The sequence below is a fragment of the Phyllostomus hastatus genome, unplaced genomic scaffold (genome assembly GCF_019186645.2).
Source record: "Phyllostomus hastatus isolate PE091 unplaced genomic scaffold, TTU_PhHast_1.1 phas_contig_209, whole genome shotgun sequence".
NCBI classification, from domain to species: Eukaryota; Metazoa; Chordata; class Mammalia; order Chiroptera; family Phyllostomidae; genus Phyllostomus; species Phyllostomus hastatus.
In genome coordinates this window covers 19047547-19066984 of record NW_025333735.1, presented here as the reverse complement: position 1 = coordinate 19066984, position 19438 = coordinate 19047547, and the positions used below count along the sequence as shown (strand labels likewise).

The following is a 19438-nucleotide window of genomic DNA, read 5'->3' as shown; positions in this document are numbered from 1 at the left end:
AGAGAGTATTTCTACTTTTAGTAAAAAGAAAGAGGTGAGAAGGTAGCAAAGAAGTTGATGTAGGAGGGCTTTTCCCACCCATCATGGGGGCTTGTGTAAAGATGTCATTGTCTCAAATAGTAAAGCCAGTGCTTTTCTATGTGAGTTTGGGAAGAACACAGTAGCCTATTCTATTCTATTGTATTCTATTCTATTGTATTCTATTCTATTGTATTCTATTCTATTGTTTTATTTTATTTTACTTTATTTTTAGATGACCGCCTAACAAGGCTTATCTAATAAGTTAATGCCACGTCTCTATAGACTCTTTGAAGGAAAGAGCAGAAACTCATGCCAGTGGGAATTGAGATAATGGTAAAGGAGACAGGAAGAGAGAAGAGATAGGGAAAACATTTCAGGGTAAATTGTAGTATTCTTTAATTGGTTCAACACATTTTTTGAAGACCGACTATTTACAAGGCTCTGATCCAGATGCTTGGGATACAAAAGTGAGTAATACTGGGCCCCTTCTCCCTCAGAGATAGGAATCTACTGAGCAGCAGCTAAATAACTGGAGAATGAAGTATACAGGAGCAAGTACAGTAGGAAAGGAGTGTGGGCGAGCACAGAGGAGGAGCATGTACCTAAATAGAACCGGCTGCGCTATCAGAGAAAACCAACTAGAGACAGTGATGTGAGCCAAAATTTTTAAGACAGTGACATATGGGAGACATGTTGAGAAGGACATTGCAGTTACGGGGACAACCACCTCTCATACACAGCATCACCCACTACCACCACTGCCTCCAAGGAGCTGCAAACTCTATGTACAAAGTAGGAGAAAGTTGTTAAAATAGTAAGTCTTAGACAGTAAGCAACTGGTCCGTCCAGGGCAATTAGCTGAAGCAGGGAGAAGCAGGCAGAACCGTGTGCAAGGGCAGCTACAGGGTCCTGGACGTCAGAGAGCAGGACTGGAACAGGGGTGGGGGGTGGGATGGGGGTTGTCTGCGGCCATAGAAAAAAGGCCACTTTCAATACTATTTCAGTCCATATGCTGGATATGGACAACCCCTTCCTGGCAGGTACAGTCAAATATTCAGAAACTCATGAATGACATCCTTTCTTCAGCTGTCTGAGTGACCTCTTTTAAAGATCTAAATATTGAAATAGCTAGAAACTCAAGGATATCAACTGTGATGTTATTTAAAATCATAAATATGATGGGCAACAGTAGGAAAAGTGCTCTAGAAATTATGGTACAGCTTCTGTATGAACCAGTAAGTAGCCCATGGCAAATGGCAAGTCTGGAAACTGCACTACAATGCAAAATTCTTGTGGGGGTGGGGGAGGGAAGCAAGATCCAAACCTGGCAGGAAAATATTCAGAAGGAAAAATACTAAACTGCTAATAAAGGTGATGTTTTGTCTCTACTGTCTATGTTTTATAGAACACCCTAACATTGCTGTTATAATATTTTTTAATATAAAGAAGCATCAAGGTTAAATGAGTGTCCTGACTAAGGCAGAGGCAAAAATTACCCTAAATAAGTAATAACCCCATGTATGTGCTTGTTTCTGATATTTCAGACTCCATTTTGTCTTTAATTGCATTTTGGTTTGTGTGGCGTATTCATTTTGCTTAAATCTGTCCTCAGCCTTTCCCTTACCCACACCCCTCCTCCCGCCCTGGATCTGTGGGATGTATTGTGATGTCTGCTCACTAATTTTGCTGTGACTGGGGCTGGTGTCTGGTTGGTGATTCATGTTTGTTCCTAAGTTGCACATCTGTGTTGGTTGCTTTGAAACAGTGCCCCAGGGAATATAAAAGGCTATTTGTCTCACTGAGACTGCTTCTTCGGACCAGAGAATTCTTCCCTGGCTTCCTCTGAATTCCAGCAAGCTTCTTTCTGAGTTTAGGCAGGGTAAAGAAGAAAGAAAGAAAAATAAATAAAAGGGAAAGCAGCACGGAGAGAGTTTTGGTATCTGGATTTAGTCCTTGCTTACCTGGCAGGACCAAACTTTCCTGATACTAACCCTGGGGACAGGATGCCTTGTGGACTTTTTTTTCCTGCCCACTAGAAATGCCTCTGGCAGAAAAAAGAGCAGAGTGAGCCCTGGTGGAAACCCTCAATGGAAAACGTTCTGAGCATTTGGTAGGCATACCCACTTGGCCCCTCTTATAAGATTTTAGCACAGATATGCACAATAGTGATATTCACAATATTTAATGACTGATACCTCATGGTCACAGACCAATACAATGGGCAAAGCCTGAAGACAGAGGTAGAGATGAAGGTAAAGGCCCCAGCTGTTCCAGATATCAGCCCTTTAGTTACCTGATCACCTGGACATTCAGCAGATTCTGGAGGACCTGGGACAGTGGCTGGCTGCCAACTGTTACAAAACTATTTTGTATGTTCTGATATATATATATCCACAAAGGCTGTGCAGATACATACCAAATGGATAACAACATTAGTACATATGATATTTCAAAGCTCATGCTCACTGAAGCTTTATTCAGTCCCATCCTCTCCTTTGAAGAAGCTACCCTCTTTGTCCTCAAGAAGAGTTCAGAGCCAGCATTAGGATCTACTGGTCTGCAGGATCTGGGTGGCACAAAGGAGCCTTTATCCACAACGGAGCTCTTTATTTTGCTCAAAAACTAGTATAGTTCTCACCCAAGGAAGGTTTGCAAGTCAGCTTTCATTATATTTTCGCTTGGCTTACAACATAGTCCTGCCTTGGGGCAGGCTGGCAAACAGGCTGGTATGTGTGAGCGATTGCCCACCTGCCTGCTTGCCTGCAGTCTGGAAAAGGCAGCCCCATCCCAGCCCTTTAGCCTGCTGTAAAAACCCATCTGCAGTGCCTTGAAAGTCCAAATACATACTGGATTGCTGCGGCTCTTCCTTGTCCTTTGAACCAGAGTTTCACTTACTGCTTCTCATTAGACACCTGGAGTTTATGGGTTGGCTAAAGCCTCTTCTCAGAATGGTCTCCAGGGAAGCATAATAGTCCTGCTTCCTGTCTCTTTCAACAAAAAGGTTTCTTGTTTCAATGAAATCTACAGCTTCAGGGGAATTTGTTACCTCCCCTGTCTTTATTCAAGATATCAGCCAAGGTTGCTTATAACTTGACAGACTCTCTACATACCAAACACAAGTTTTGTTTGAATCCAGAGAGTGAAGGGAAATTGCCCTCTGTTACCCAGTGAGCCTCCAGAACTCTCTGATCAAAGTGGAGAAATGAGTTAGAAACTTGGGTATCCAAGTTCTCACTCTGTAAGTGACTAGCCTGTGACTTTGAGCAAGGTATTTGACGTCTCTCTAAGCCTCACTTTCCTCAAATGTACAGTGGAATCTATTTTTATAGGGTTGTGATGAGGGAATGAATAATCAATCAGAAAGCATATAAACAATCTACCCCAAAAGAACAGGTTGTATGAACTAGTGAAAGAAAAGAACCATGCACCTAGAAATAAATTATGGAAGCTGAATGAGTATAAAGGAAGCCCACCATTGTGATCTAACTTGGCAAAGAGAGCGTCCCCAGCCCCATACTTTCTCCAACACGTCTTGGCAGAACTGCAGCTGAGGAGCAGTGAGTGGTCTAAGAGAAATTCTAGGCCAGATGGTTCATGTCACTCTGAGGCTAAAGGAGGTTGTAGGCACAGGGAAAATGCGTAGAGGATGATGGAGAGCATGGGAAGGTCACACAGCGCCTAGGTAAAACCAGGATGGGGAAACCAGAGGCAAAATTTCTCCTGTTCCCATGCATTTATTGACCAGAACTTGTTCAAATGGTTCTGGACTTAAAGGTCCTGAGGGAGGGAGGCCAACCAGAAACCTAATTGGCACTCCTCTCTGCTGGGACAAGTGTCTGTATCCTTTTTCAGAGGGTAATTTGGCATTCTCAGATTAAGTCATTCTCTGTAGTTAAACTTGCATTTGAATACTAAATCTCAGATCAGGCCTCCATTCAATAAGCCAATGGACAGTTTCCAGATAGCACTTTGTCCCTGAGACATTCAGAAATATCATATTGCCTTTTTAATGACACTGTGATATTTACTGATGACAGGAAGAAGTCTCCCAGCTACAAAAACTCAATCAAGCGACAGTTCAGTGTCTGACATCTAGAGCTGTTAGTGCTGTCTCTGGAGTTGCTCATTATCAGCAAGTTATTTTACAGTTGGCTTTTATTTTGAATTTGTCAAAGTTGCTCATGCATGGGGCTTTGCTCCAGGGTTCAAATCTTGGCTCTACTTTTTTGCTAATGACTGACTTTTTGTGGGACTGTTTCCTTTATATAAAGTGAGAATAATAATGACTGCAACTCATAGCTGTTTGGAAGATTAAAACTTTCCATAGTGTGTGAAGTTCTTTGTAAAGTGCCTGGCACACACATTGGTTTGCATTGTATGTATGTTGGATGCTCTCCTCCATGCTTCTCACGTGACCGGAGTTTTCTGCTTTCTTTTTCAGCTTTGATGTGGAAAATGGCCCTTCCCCAGGTCGTAGCCCACTGGACCCCCAGGCCAGCTCTTCCTCGGGGCTGGTCCTCCATGCCACCTTCCCCGGGCACAGTCAGCGCAGAGAGTCCTTTCTCTACAGGTCAGACAGCGACTATGACTTGTCACCAAAGGCGATGTCGAGAAACTCTTCACTTCCAAGCGAGCAGTAAGTACCAGCAGCGTCTGGCTTCCAGTCTCATCCTTACCTCATCTTTAACCCTGTCCCAGCAGTCACAGCAGCAACGCCCCGCCCCCCTCCCCTTAGTCCACAGGGAGGAGGAAGGAGAAAAATGAACAGAGCAGAGGTGGCAGTGATGACCATCTTAAGGACACTGATGCTCTATAGCTAGGGTCTCCAAGGGCATTACAAACCTCAGGCACAGTGTTCAGCTTACAATTTTTAGTTTTTAAAATTTCATTCAGCTTCATTTCCTGAACCACTGAATTGTTTATGGAATGAGAACCTTAACACTTTTTGCAAATCACACTTAAATTTTCTGCAGAATGTATAGCATGAAGCTACAGTAGAGAACAAAAGTGGTGGTTGGTGACAGGCATCCTCTCACAGTGGTCCTTGCTTGGTGACATGTAATAGTCTGTCATGCAGCCACATGTCTGTGTCCTTTCTCTGGAACCTCAACACAATGCCCACTTGTTGCCTGGCCCCTTGTTGAGGCATAACACACCCACCATCCTATTAAGCACAGCTAATGTTTCTGTTTTGCTACTATTAATTGTAGATCTCTAATTTTTATTTAAAGAACAATGGCAGGGTTGTGTTACTTGTTTATTAAATTTTTGAAACCAAATAAAATTGGATGCTGAAATGCATGCTTTAAAAGGTTTCTGGGCACACATACAATTGTTTTTAACATCATATGTTATAAAAATATCTGTAGCTCACTTAAGGCCCCAACCTGGAAAATTCTACTGGGCTTTCTTCCGCTGTTGGAAAGGAAGCTAAAAAGGGTCACCCTCCTGTGAAAGAGGCAGGGGGGCATTTTAAAGCTCCTCGTAAAAAAATATTCCCCAGGGCATTTCTGCCAGCCAATTTTAATAGAAGCACCCATGCCCTAAAATAATAATTGGGTAGCCAAAATTCACTTATTTGGCAGATATTTATTGAATCTCTCCTATGTGACAGGCAGTATATCAGGGCCTGGGGATGAAAGAGTAACAAAACAGTGGAAAAGTCACAGATGCGTTAACAACACATATTCTCAAAAAGGTTGCATGCTCTCAGGGAGCATGCGGTTTAATAGTAAACTCTTCTTTACTATTAAAGAAGATAAGAGGAACACCCACATCACTCTACTATTAATGGGATAAAACACTTAATGAGTGCTTACCAAGATGGCAGCTACATTTACATGTATTATCTCTTTTAATCATCACAACCACTCTGCCAGGTAGGTACTATTATTATATCCACCATATAGATATTGAAACTGAGACTCTGAGAGACGGAGAAACCTACTCATATCCCATGCTATGTCCCATGATGTAGCTAATGCTGACCAAATTCAAAATTTTTGGACTCTATTTCCCTGTGTTCCTCAGACTGCAAGGTAGACTCTAGTACCAGGTAGAAAACAGATGAATGCACAGTTGAGGTACCTGAGACTAGAGGAGAGGTCACCACTTTGCTATAGATCATGGAGCACCTAGGAGGTTTCTGACCAAGAGACGGCGGCTTTGACAGTGAATATACCTGGAATTCTCTCTTTCACGAAGAGAAACATGTTTCTAGACTTCCCATAGGGAGAACCTGGGAAATGTGGGGAGTTGAAAGTAACTAGAGCTTCATCCATGTGGCATCTTACAGAAGAAAGGCTGGTTTTGGAAGGTAGCTAACAGTTCCCAAAACTCAGGCCAAATAGCATGATTGGTCTCAGGTTCATTCCAGAAGCTTCTCAGAAGGTTCTGACCAAATTTCAGATGAAACTCTGCTGATTCCTTGCTTAGAATCAGAAAGTTATAGAAAATTTGAACTAGAAGAAACCTTAATGATTACAGTCCAACTCAGTCTGTAGCTGTAGAAACAGAAATCTAATTCTGAATGACTCTACATTCAGGGTCCCTAATACTAATGGTTTACCCTCTCTTCAATTTTGACAACCACCAAAATTTTCCCCTAACTTTAGGACTAACATGAGAGTTGCCAACCTAAAATTTAACCAAGTAAGGAGTGTACATGTTATCTAATATCATTCTCAATTTTTTAATAAAATGAACTCTTTAAAATACAAAAAAAGTAGGAAAGCGCACTTTTTATATAAACAACAGTCCCTCTCAAGAAAAAAAAGAAAAAACAGTTGGCAATATAATGTCACCCTATCAAAGATACTAATAACAATGCATTAAAATCTTTGGGTGAATAAAAATAGCACAAAATTTGGTTTTGCCAATGTTTCAACATTATAATAAAACTTTTACATATTTGTCAGTTTAGGAATTTATACTTTTCAACATAAAAAGAAGTAGAGCTTGAATAATATCCAAATTCTTCTGGTATTTCACTTTATTGGGTCCATGGTAGAAAATTAAGTATCCCACTGGTAATTTGAGCTAAACTGAAGAAATTCTCTCGAAGCTATTTCACCTGATTATTACTCTTTGGGTGAATTGAAATAGAGGAAGAGCAGCCCTCAAACCTCTCACTACTTCCTCTGCCTTCTACCCATAAAGCCAAGGAAAAGTAGGGTGACACTAGGTCCCAAGTCTTGATGATGCAGGTCACTGTGTCCAAGCTGCAGTGTGTTCCCCACTCAGGGGCCCCTCACACCCTGCACGGAGCAGGCATGAATTCATATAAGATGGAAAACTTTACATCATTCTTTGAATTAAAACCTAATAATAGAGACAATACTAGCTTTTTTAAACTTCTCAGATGAACTCTTTCAGAAGAGTAAGAAGAAATACAGGTGGAGAGAGTGAGTGAAAAGATTTTAAGAATAAAGAAAGTAAATAGAAGATTGAAAGTGGCTTTAACTTTTAACAACAAAAGAGAGATCGAAGTAAGGTTTTCTAGTAAAGCAAACAAGATCAGCATCAGCTCCCAAAAGGGAATTTCAGATGCTGTCCTAGATGTTGCAATAATCTGTTGGTTTCTGTTCAGTTCCTGTGTTGTAGTCATCTCTAACGTAATGCCTTTGTAGACCAAGGTACAAATTTCCCAATGGGAACAGAAAGTACTAGAAACTAGTGAGGCCAGTTATATTCCCCAAAACTGTGATGGAAACCAACCCAGACAGACTTGAGTTTTGATTATCCACCTGCAAAGCCACAGGGAATAAAGATCTGTGATTCTTTCATTTGGTCATGCCATTTGCAAAGCCTTATATCGACAAGGAACTTTTTAAAGCCACTGTTTATATGAGTACTAAGTTGTCTCTAGAACAAGCAGTCAAGGGAACTAAGATTTACCAACCAAGAGGAAAACCAGAAATAACAGCCCAGTAAAATTTAAGATCTGTTGGTAGATGGACTACCACAAAAGTACAATATGGTATCTAAGACTTGAGTTAGACTTACTGCTATTACACACAGCTTTAACATATTAAAGCTTTTTTATGCTGTTTGAATTATCTGTAAACAAAAGTTCATATTTATTGAGCATGTCCTATGTGCTATGTATTATTTAAAGTATTCTATACATTGCCCTGACTGGTGTGGCTCACTGGGTTGGGCATCACACTGTGAAGAGAAAAGTTGCCAGTTCAAATCCCACAGGGCACATGCCAGGGTTGTGGGCCAGGTCCCCAGTTGGGGGCAGTTGTGAGATGTGAGAGGCAGCCGATTGATGTTTCTCTTGCACATCGATGTTCTCTTCTTCTCTCTCTCTCTCTCCTTCCCCCTCTCTCTAAAAATAAATAAATAAAAATTTTAGAAATAATAATAGTAATGAATAAAGCATTTTATACATTTTAACTCATTTAATCCCCATAACCCCAATGTGGTTGGTGCAATAATTTTCTTGTCTTAAAGATGAGGACATTGGAACACAAAAAAATTCAGTAACTTGCCCAATAATTAGGAGACCAAGGTTTAAATTCCAGAAGTCTAGGTAATTAAACCATAGGCTATCCAGAAAGTAAACAGCTACTAAATGATAATGAAAAATAAAATTAATGATATTAACCTCTCACTACTTTTCTGGATATTATGAAGGTCATATTCATTGTTTCTTAAAAAAAAACTAACTTAAATTTAGGTATTCTGCTAACAAATTGAACATCTTCTGTGTCTTCAAGGGGGCTAAAAGTGAATGAGTCAATAGTCAGTTTTAATGCTTTCAGGTAAGGGCAAATATAGAAAGGTATACAGAGGACTTTGAGAGGCCTGGCCAGGCAGGTCAAGTAGCCTACCTACTTTGAAGAGTTAGAGCTAAGCTAGAGGAGTTAGCAAAGCAGAAGGGGGGTGCTGGAGGAAGGGCTGTGTGTTAACTAGCTCTAGTTGTCAGAAGTGTTGTGAAAAACCACAGCTCAGTGTGGCTGAGGCTGAGAATGTGTGGGGATAAGGAAGTGGTGAAAGATGAGGCTAGAGAAGTTAGTCAGGAACTTCATCATGAAGGGCCGCAGCTAAGGAGTCGGCCTTTATGCTACAGGCAAACATACTTGCTACAAGCACACTTGGAGACCTGCTGGAAGCTCTGAAGCAGGAAAATACATAATCAGAGGAATGCTTTTGAAAAGTAGCTCTGATTACAGTATGAAGGCTGGTTTGGAGGGTAGACAAGCCTAAAGACTAGTGTCCAAGAGCCAGATGGGAGGCTGCTTTGGTAACCCACAAAATAGAGGATAGGGATCTAGCTTAGAGCAGATCCAGTTGGAGGTTAATAAATATTTGCAAATTAAGCTGAGCAGGGGTTGGTGGTGGACTATGAGGTTTCAGTCTTGACTAACAAGATGGGTGGCCACACTGTTCCCTAGGGTCAAGAGCATGCTCTTAACACATGAAATAATGTATATGAAAATGTTTTGTAAACTGTAAAGTACAATATGAATCAGTAGTTCTCTTAATTGTTATGGGGGCAGACATGACTATCCTAAAGAAGTTCTCACCAGCTGAGAAGATAGACCTGCAATTGTTTAATATTAATAGGAATGATACCTACTACTAATGAGAATAACTATCGCTAAATAACTAAAAAGCTTTTATGTGCCAAGTACTATTGTAAGAGTTATACCTCACTTTACAAGTGAAGAAATTAAGGCATAGAGAGATTTCCTGAGGTTCCCTAACTAGCAATAGTGCCACTGAGAAACAAAGCAATGCCATCAGGTCCAAAAATCTGTGCTCTTAACTATAACAGTGTATATCTCCCTAAAAGACAGACTAAAGTCAGTGGCACAAGAAAAATACAGGTAAAATTATATGTGTAGGTATGAAACAGAGAAAGGTGAAATAATAAAACCTAGAATATAACAGTAGGAAGTAGCATTTTTGCTTTCTAGAGAACCATTTTATTGTTTAAAGTAGACTTACACTCAATTCTGAGATCCAGGGTTCTCATCTCCAATTAGTCTATCAAACTGTAATGTGCTGGTTTTGTCACTAGATGATGCTCGTGCTGTGGTTCTGAGTATCAGACCTCCTTCCTGAGAGTCACTGCCCTCTCTAGTGGTTTGGGAAATTAAGTACATTGCTTTTCATAACCAATTAAGTGGTTTGTTATTTCCATGACATTTTATTCTTACTGATTAACATATAAAATAATATATGATGATTTAACATATTATGATTTAAAAGTTTGGAGTAGTTTCATAAGTTATCTATCTGTATTCAAATATAAGTTTTTTGTTTTGGTTTGTTTTTTCCTATACTTGCTATAAATTACCTATGAATTGTCTGTTTGTTTCTCTAGGGACTGTTGACATGCAACATTAGCTTTTGCAGCTCATATCCCTTTAAGGGAGTCAGTGCTGGAGGTCTGCAAGTTCATCTCCAGCTTCTAAATGTTCTGCTCTCTGAATTTCAAAAGTTCTGTGACGATAGTCATGTTGATATGGTGCTGTCTTAAATTCGTTTACCTCCTTTTAATCCTTAGTTTATACAGTTTTAGTAACTCCCCATTATGCAACAATACATCATCTATAGGCACTACAGAAGTATGAGATTTGCTTATATTATTTAGCTTTCGTTGAGTGTATAAACTCCAGAAATGCAGGTGATCTACTTAACACTAACCTGGTTACCTTATCCCCAACTCACCCTGATGCCTAAGAACAATGTGAGCTTCATAGCAGAAGTCTGAGTAGCAAGATATTTCACCCATCTACCAAGTTCATCTCAAGAAAATAGCTTGGGAAGGGGCAGTTCTAGATACAGCCCAGCACCTTGCATTTATCACAAGTGCTTGTCTGTTAACTTTAGTCAGTCTCTCTTCTTGGCTCCTCTCTAAGGACCCTGAAGTTCTTTCTTTGGCCCTCTCTATGTATGCCTCCACCCAAAGAAGACACCTCCTGCCATTGCTTTAATAATCCCCATTGTTGTAGGTCACTCCTACATCTATAGCTCTAATTCCCATACTTCAGTCTTCCTGCAAATTTCTTAAAACTCAGCATGTGAGAAAGTGACACATCTCCTCCACCAACTCCTCACTTTCTTATTTCTACTCACAACTTCACTATTTTCCCAGATATCCATTTTTAAAACTGCAAATAGTATTTCTTTATGAACCCTTATCCAATTAAATGGCCAGTCCTTCGCAAGATGTTTAAGGGTCTCTTCAGGTTGTCTTTTCCTCTTTCTTCCTCTGCCTCACCTGTTTCTTCTCATCTGAATAACTGCAATATCCTCCTAACTATTTTGCTGTCTCTGTCTTCTCTTCAATGTATCCCTTGGCTTCCATAGCACTTTACTTTCTAAAACAATGTTCTGTTTGCCTATCTCACTAAAACCCATTACTGGTTCATCTGTTGCTACTGAATCATGCACCAACTCCACAACCATTGTCGATACTGCCTGTAATATGGGCACGGGGGACCTGTCAGTCTTTCCCTCTGGAAATGTCTGCAGTTAACATGCTCAGCTCCACCCAAACAGGCACCAAGTGTCTCGGTGAGCATGTTCAGTACTTTCCCATTCCAATGCCTTTGTTCTGGCAATTTCTCTCACTGGTAGCATCTGCCATCCACGCCATTTGAAAGGTCATCTTACACACCATTCATTCAATAAAGCATTTTCTATTTCTTCTGATCTGTAATTATCACCTCTCCTTCACACTCTGTTAAGTATCCATGCTTGCATTTCTCATTTTGTACTTAAACTTCTATTGCAGTGTTTTGCTGTTTTGAATATTTTTCCATCTCCCTTACTATGTTTTAACTTTTTTCAGCAGGGGGCAGGGGGTCATAGATTCAGTCTAATTCAATCTGTCAACTATGCAGAGTCGGTGTAAAAAGAGGAAACATAATGATTAAAAGCACAGACTTGTAACTGACTACGGAAGTGGGGAGCAGGCTGGGTGGAGGGGGCAAAGGGGGGAAATGGGACATCTGTGATATCACATAAACAATAAAACAACAAAAATGAAAGACAAAATAAAACCACAGACTTTGACCCTGCCCAGGTGGCTCAGTTGGTGGGAGCATCATCCCATACACCAAAAGGCTGAGCATTCAATTCCCAGTCAGGGCACATGCCTAGGTTACAGGTTCCAATCCTGGTCAGGGCACATATAGGAGGCAACTGATAGATGTTTCTCTCTCTACATCCATAAAAAATCAATAAAAACATATCCTCAGATGAGCATTTTTTTAAAAAAGCAAAGACTTTTAGAATCAAGAGTTTCACTTTTCTTTACTTATTAGTTATGTGCTAGTAGAGCAGTTGCTTAACTCCTCTGAGCCATGATCATATCTATAAAATGGGTATATTAAGAGTACCTGCCTTAAGTCTTGTTGTAAAAATTTTTTTAAAGATAATACACATAAAGTGCTTATCACAGGGCCTCACATACATCAATCATGCAAAGCATGCTTATGCTTGTCAATATTATTCTTATAGTCACAGTACAAAGTTAATGCACAGCACATTTACTCAACTGAGTTGAAGTGGGCCTTCTAGCTAAAGACAAAGGTAGAAAGAAAAATACCATATAATATAAGACCCCTAAGTACAAGCCTGTGTTAGAGAAGAGGCCCTCATGCATGTAAGTGGATCCCCAGGCCTCTGGATCCCCAGGACTCATACAATAATGGGCAGGTGCTTAATAATTATTGGTTGCACTCACATACTTAACGAATATGATGCCATATTTATACGGTGACAACACAGAGAAGCTGGGTCAGACAGTGAAGGAAGCTCATTGCCAGCCGGTGTCTGTGTGGCTGTTATGATACACACCACGATAGCAAAGTGGCCTGACTCTGTGTCTGCAGCTCAGGCCAATGTGTCTTCTAATGACTTTAATGGAGAGTTTGCTGCATGTGGGCTCAAGTAAATTTTTCATCAAAGCTTGTGCCAGAGAAAGAATACATTTCTAAAAACACACTTTTGATGGTTCCTAAGTATGGATTTACATAACATGGGGTACAGCTTAATCAGATCTTTGGGACAAAATGAGCAACAATGATATGGTAATAGCAGGTTCAGTTCATACACTCCCATTAAAAGCTTTTCCCTGGGTACTTTAAGAAAAAAAAGTTATATTAAAAACAAAAAGTAATGGGATTTGCAGACAGAAATCTGTGTTTAAATGGCATTAAGGCTGTGGTTCAAATCAACAAAAGCCAGGAAATCCAAAGTTAACCTTTATCCAGACTGTTAGGCCATTTTTTCCAACTCTGTATGTGCCCGTGAGCCGCCCTCCCTTTGAATTTCCTGGCTCTGAGGACCCAAATCCACAAGTCGCTTTGAATTACTCTGAGTCTGCTAGGTAATGGGAATATACCCTCGGGATATATGCTTACTTGCAAATGCTTTTATGTGTAGTCACTGTAAATCCAGGAGCCATGAACTGGTAGATTTTTGGTTTGGTTTTGTTTTTTGTTTTTCCTTAAAGTTCCTGAGATCCCTATTTAGACTTAAATCAGTCCTGCCTTATATTAAGATAAAAGGACTTTTATAACCTGTATGTTGTTAACACCAACAAAGTTTAATATTATAGCTTATATGTCAGAGTTATAATTCAAATGTATTTTTAAATGCTTCTTTTCTCTCTCTTCCCCAGACATGGCGATGACTTGATTGTGACGCCTTTTGCCCAGGTACGTATCATGCTGGCCCAGCTCACTCTCACCCCGTCCCTGTGTGTTGTTGCTAAGTGCTGCTTCTGAACCCTCCCATTCATCTCCTTTTGTTTTTGAACATTGAAACGTTCTTCTTACAGGTCCTTGCCAGTTTGCGAAGTGTGAGAAACAACTTCACTGTACTGACCAACCTTCATGGAACAGCCAACAAGTAAGCATGGACTTTTCATGGAATTAGGAATCTGTGTCATAAAGGCAAAACCATTGAACAGCATTAAAACAAACAAACCAAAAATGAACCACTATGTCATGGAAATTTGCCATCTAAGCTAAGTTAAAATACATGACGAAATATAAAAATAAGATAGACTACCATAGTATGTTAGAACTGGTAAAATGTTAGAAATTAGTCTGGATCTTCCTTGGTTCATCCCTATACCCTTAACACACAGTAGACAGTTGGAATTCAACAAGTGTAAAAATGAAATGAGAATTTTTGTTGACTTTTTTATATTTACCACTTTGGAAAATATGAATACTTATCAGTAACAGCCATGAGTTCTATTAAAATTCTTTTGGAAAAGTTGTTAATGAATCCAGAGATTCAAACTTAAGGTTAAAGTTACCAAAAAGTGCATGTCCAGGTAGGCTATTTTTTGATAATATATAAACAGGTTCATTCAATTTGATGATTTTCTCCTTTCCCCCTAACTAACTACATAACCTCAGTCATTTTAGTTAACATTGCTGAACCTTGGTCTCCTCATTGGTAAAACTGTGGGTTTGAACTTGATATTTCTACAGTAATTATGTCTTCCAAAATCATTTCAACATATGAGTCCAAATGCTATGCAGTTCACTGTCCACTATTTTAAAAGGCCAGCATAGGGCTCACAAGGTCATAGAATCCATGATCCTGGAATAGCAGGACTGATTGTTTGACAGGAGGAGAAACCCAGCCTTACTGGCAACTGCATCATAATTACAGACACACCAGGGCCAAATCCCAAATCTCCTGATTTTTCCTGTCAGTGTTGGTTACAGAACACCCGGTCTCTTCAGTCTTTGCAAAATCATTCATCAACCCTCTATTTTGCTTTGATGCAAATTTTCATGGAGTGGAATTGTTAGAAGTGAGAATAAACTCTGTTCCAAAAACTTACTTCTTATTTCACTGTTCGATAACTTGTTACACACACAGCCTCCCGCAAGAGCTCTGCATACTCAATGGAGTCTTTCCCAGCACTGTTCTCTTCTCTATACTTTTCACCAAACTGCCACTGGAGTAATTTTTCTCACATGCTGTTTGACCACGTCACTCTCCAGCTTGAGGCATTTCAATGGTTCACTCTAATCTTTCAGAGAGTTTAAATGTGGGCACTTGGTTCCCAAGGTACCTCACGATCCAGCTCAAGTTACTTTGATAGCTGTTTGGGTGTATATTTGACACACTACACATGAAAGTTAGAGGCTTGCCCAATCTCTTTTGCAGTGGGTCCTTCTTTAGTCTTTGATTAAATAATTCACCCAAAAAAAGTATTTATTTAGTTATACTGTTCATCCATGCATACATGTATGTAAGAAATAGTTATTGATCACCCACTTTGTACCAGTCACTGATGCTACAGTAGTGACCAAAACATACAAGTTCTCTGCCTTTTCAAGACTTGCATTGTAATAGGGAGTGCCAGGGCATACAGTAGTGGACAATTGGACCAGGTCTCTGACCATGTGGGATCACCTTCTAACAACACTGGTCTGGTTGTTCTCTGGCTGTTCTATTCTCCACCCTGATTCTGGACTTACTGTTTTCTCTTCCTAAAATGTCCCTTGCCACCTGCCAGTGATTGCCTGGCTAAAGTCTGCTTGTCCTTTGTAAACCATCTTTAGAATCACCTTCACCAGGATGTTTTTCCTGACCCCACCAAGCCAGGATGAGTACCCTCAGTGGCCCCAGACCACTCTGCCAACCTTATCATACCATTTATGGATCTCCGCCCACCACTGGACAACATGCCTCTTGGGGACCCTTGAGAATTACAGTTACTTTTTCTTGAATTTCCAAGAATTAGCTGAGTCTCTGACACATAGTGAGAGCCCCATAAATATTCATCATACATGTGAATTCTCAATAAATAATTATTGGAAAAAGACCACCAATTATTTAGGAAATTCGTTTTTCGGAAGTGATACCTTTTCTTTTCCTATCTTTTTTTCTTTATAGATTATGGCCTCTGAGGCCTTACTTACTAGCTTCATAACCCAGTTCTACCACTTGAAAGTTATATGACTTGGGCAAATTAACCTCTCTACATCAGTTTCTTCACTCAGTAAAATAGGGTTGTTCTGAAGACTAAATGAGTTGACACTTGTAAAGCTTTTATCACAGCATCTAGCACATTGTAGATGCTGAATAAATGTGGGCTACTATAATTGGTAGTTATATTTTTCTCCCTAAGTCTGGAAACAATGTAACACTTTGAGGTTTCACATTCACTACCTCTGTTTCAATCACCATAAATGATATTCATGACAGATATTGTCACCCCCACTCTATGGATAAAGAAATGAAGCTTAGGGAGATTCAATGGCTTGTGCAAGAACATACAGCTTCTGGTGAACAGCAGAGTGCCACTTTAAACCCAGTATCCTGAGTCTCATTGCAGTGTTCTTTCCATTTGTTCCTCCTGGTAAGTCTCCTGGGTTATGGGAAGAAATGTCTGAAGGCATTGGAACAGAGAATCATTTAGGAGGATCTTCTGAGTATATGCAGTTCAGAGAGCCTGAAGGCAGAGACATGAGCTATGAGAGTGTTTTCAGGAATTAAAATATGAGGAGTGATGCCCTGGACCAAGATGATAAATGTTGGAATTGGGGAACAAAGGGTCAATAAGGGCACTTTTCAGAGGCTTCTTAGCAAATCAGGACTCAAGGTCACTACATTAAATAGATCCAGGAGCCGAGATGGAAGGGAGAGGGGAAGGGATCAGACAGATGTTTGTTTTCAGTTACTGGTTTGTTAGCATGCAGCTTGGCTGTTCTTAGTATTGGGACATTCAGCCTAACTCTGATGATTAACAGACTATGTCATCTGAAGCTACTTTCTTGAGAATCTGGTCTGTCTCAGGTGCTTTGAGCCATGTTAATTTTCAGGAACTAAGTACCCTCACACCATAACTGCCATGTTCAGAGCCCATGCTCACACTCTGGCTGAGGACCACCCGCTCAAATCATGGCTTTTTGTGTCATCTTTTGCCCCAACCAAAGCACACCCACCAAACAGAACAGATTCCCAGCAGTAAGATCATTGCTAATGATCTTTCTCAAATCCATGCACATATTTGTACAGCATTGATCCTCATTGATTTCAAGTACTTCCTTGAAACCAACACCAATCCATAGAAGTTTCAATGCACAGTTCATAATGCACTGTGTTCTATTCATAATTGTCAACACCCTCAAACAGGTAAAGGAAATTGAAGAATATCCGCCAGGAATGGACCCACTGTACCAAGAGCTCTCTCAGAGCCCCTCACCCCACATATTCCCTTATCCAAACAACTGAACATGTGAAACTCATGGAAATCAAAAATTCTTTCTGGGCTCTTTGCCTTGGGTTCCAGAGTGCTACCCCTTCATCCTGAATGTAACATTTAAGCAAGAATATGTCCTTGGGGTGGTTTTCGTAAGACTCTAGAGTGTGGTTTATTATCTGAAAAGGAACTCCCACATAGAATTACACTTTTCATAAGTCAAGATTTCCTTTATCTTTTGGCTCTTTGCTCTGCATAAAAGCATTCCATTGTCTGCCTGAGCTTTACCACCCAATGGGTGAAAATCTCAAAGTTCCTGTTGAAGTGAATTCCTTGCACTTCCACAAAATGTTCCACTGAGGAATTTGATTGTGCCTGTATTTCTTGGCTTCAAGTTAAAACCTATATTTCTTTTGTCCCAGGAGTTAATGTTGAAAATATGGCTTTCCTTTAGAGTTGTTACTTTAGATAAGCATCCCTAAACCATTTACTGCCTTCACACAGACTAGTGGGGAAATCACATGAGTCGGTGAGAATGCCTACCATCCTGATGACCAGGGAGTAGAACTGGGAGCAAAGAGGGGTCCCCATCACTCAACTGTGTCACTAGCCTCACAGATATCACCAGGGGCTAGCAGGAAATCATGTGACATCTCTGTATTAACTTTCTTCCAGGGCATAATTCAACAACATGTGTGCATTCTTTGAGAAAGAATTAACAACCACTTAATTTTTTTTCAGTGTATATCTGAAGTGTCTTTCATTGCTTTATGTACTTTGGCATGGGATTTAAATTAGCTGAGAATAATAAAATTTTGCACATTCAGAGTTGGAAAGAACCTAGCCAAATTTCCTCAAAGTGAGGAAATATATGTAAAACCTCTCACACAGGACCTGGCACATTGTAAATTCATAGTAAATGTTAGTTGCTGCCTGTTCTCCCAAGTGAGGAGGAAACTGAGAGTTTCAGTGGGTTGCCCAAGACTAAACAGTTGGAAGGAGCCAGAGCCAGGGTTAGGATTCTTGTCTTCTTATTCAAAGTTCAGTTCTTTCTCCACTGTGCTCTTCAGGGATGGACTTACTCAACGCTGGGGCCATATTACCTCCATGTCAAGACCACTGTCTTCAGCATCTCAGGCATATAACTTCTCATGGTTCTTCCATATGATAGAGACCATTGGAAACTGAGTAGCCAATGGCATTTTCTTCTGGCACTCACTGGTTTCTAATTGGTACTCTCATGCTTTATAAGACATAATGCAGCTTCTAGAAGTCCTTTGTGTTTCAAATTCATTCATTTAAAATGTACTGAGCCTCTTATGGGTACCAGGCTTAAGTGATAAACCAAATAAACATGGTTCTTGCCTTTTCGTGTGTTATATGCACAGATGCTTATCTGAAAAAAAACACTATATTTTCACAATTAACTCCCAGGACAAAGCAATTTATGTAATTTTTGTAATTCTCAAGAAGGCATTGGGAGAATTAGGTGCTATGAGTAGCCATGCTATTAAGAAGACATTTACAACATTTAGTGTCTTTTAGTTCAACATCTCCTTTTACAAAAGCCTTCTTTGTAATTCACAAAAGATGGGTAAAATAAAATTATTATAAACACATATTAATCCAATGAAGACATAATGAATACCTATATCATATCAGATATTTTACTGATTCCAAGGTTACAAAGATGAATGGGAGTCAATCTTTGCTTAAATTTCTTACAGGTGAGTTGAGATGATAGCCAGGAAAATGGGAATTGCAACCTAGCATGAGCAGTGCTATGATGAGGCAAGCATAGGAAACTACAAGTAGTACAGACAAAGACTCTACACAGGAGGGAAGGCTCTGTGGGGAGGTGATGCCTGAGCAGAGTCCCAGAACTTATGAAGGAGTCTGCCACTTTAAGAGGAGGGGAAAAGTGTCCAGCTGACCTAGACATAGGCAAGGGCCCAGCAACATGAGTTGTATGCTGTGTTTGAGGATCAGCCAGTAGAATGTAGAACCAACACTCTACAGGAAAAAGGAAACCAGATGAAACATTCATACGATATGTGGTTCCTCAAATCATTTTCACATCAACGGTTCTTTCAATCAACAATTTACCAGTGTTTATGGAGTGCCTCCTATTTGTGAGGCAAGTTGGTGGGTCCTGCAGGGGTTATATGGAAAGGGGTCAGAGCTGGATCCTGCCATCAATGGGCCACAGATTAGTAGTCA

General features: G+C 40.1%; 1 protein-coding gene across 2 annotated transcripts in view; it reads left to right on the top strand.

Annotated features, from left to right (window-relative positions):
* Positions 1 to 19438, top strand: part of PDE4B (phosphodiesterase 4B) — a 422721-nt gene that overhangs the window by 295392 nt on the left and 107891 nt on the right. For both annotated transcript variants that reach the window (XM_045835392.1, XM_045835393.1), the window contains 3 exons: positions 4463 to 4657; positions 13667 to 13703; positions 13826 to 13896. In XM_045835392.1, the coding sequence (XP_045691348.1) occupies positions 4463 to 4657; positions 13667 to 13703; positions 13826 to 13896 (303 nt within the window). The remainder of the gene's footprint in view (positions 1 to 4462; positions 4658 to 13666; positions 13704 to 13825; positions 13897 to 19438) is intronic.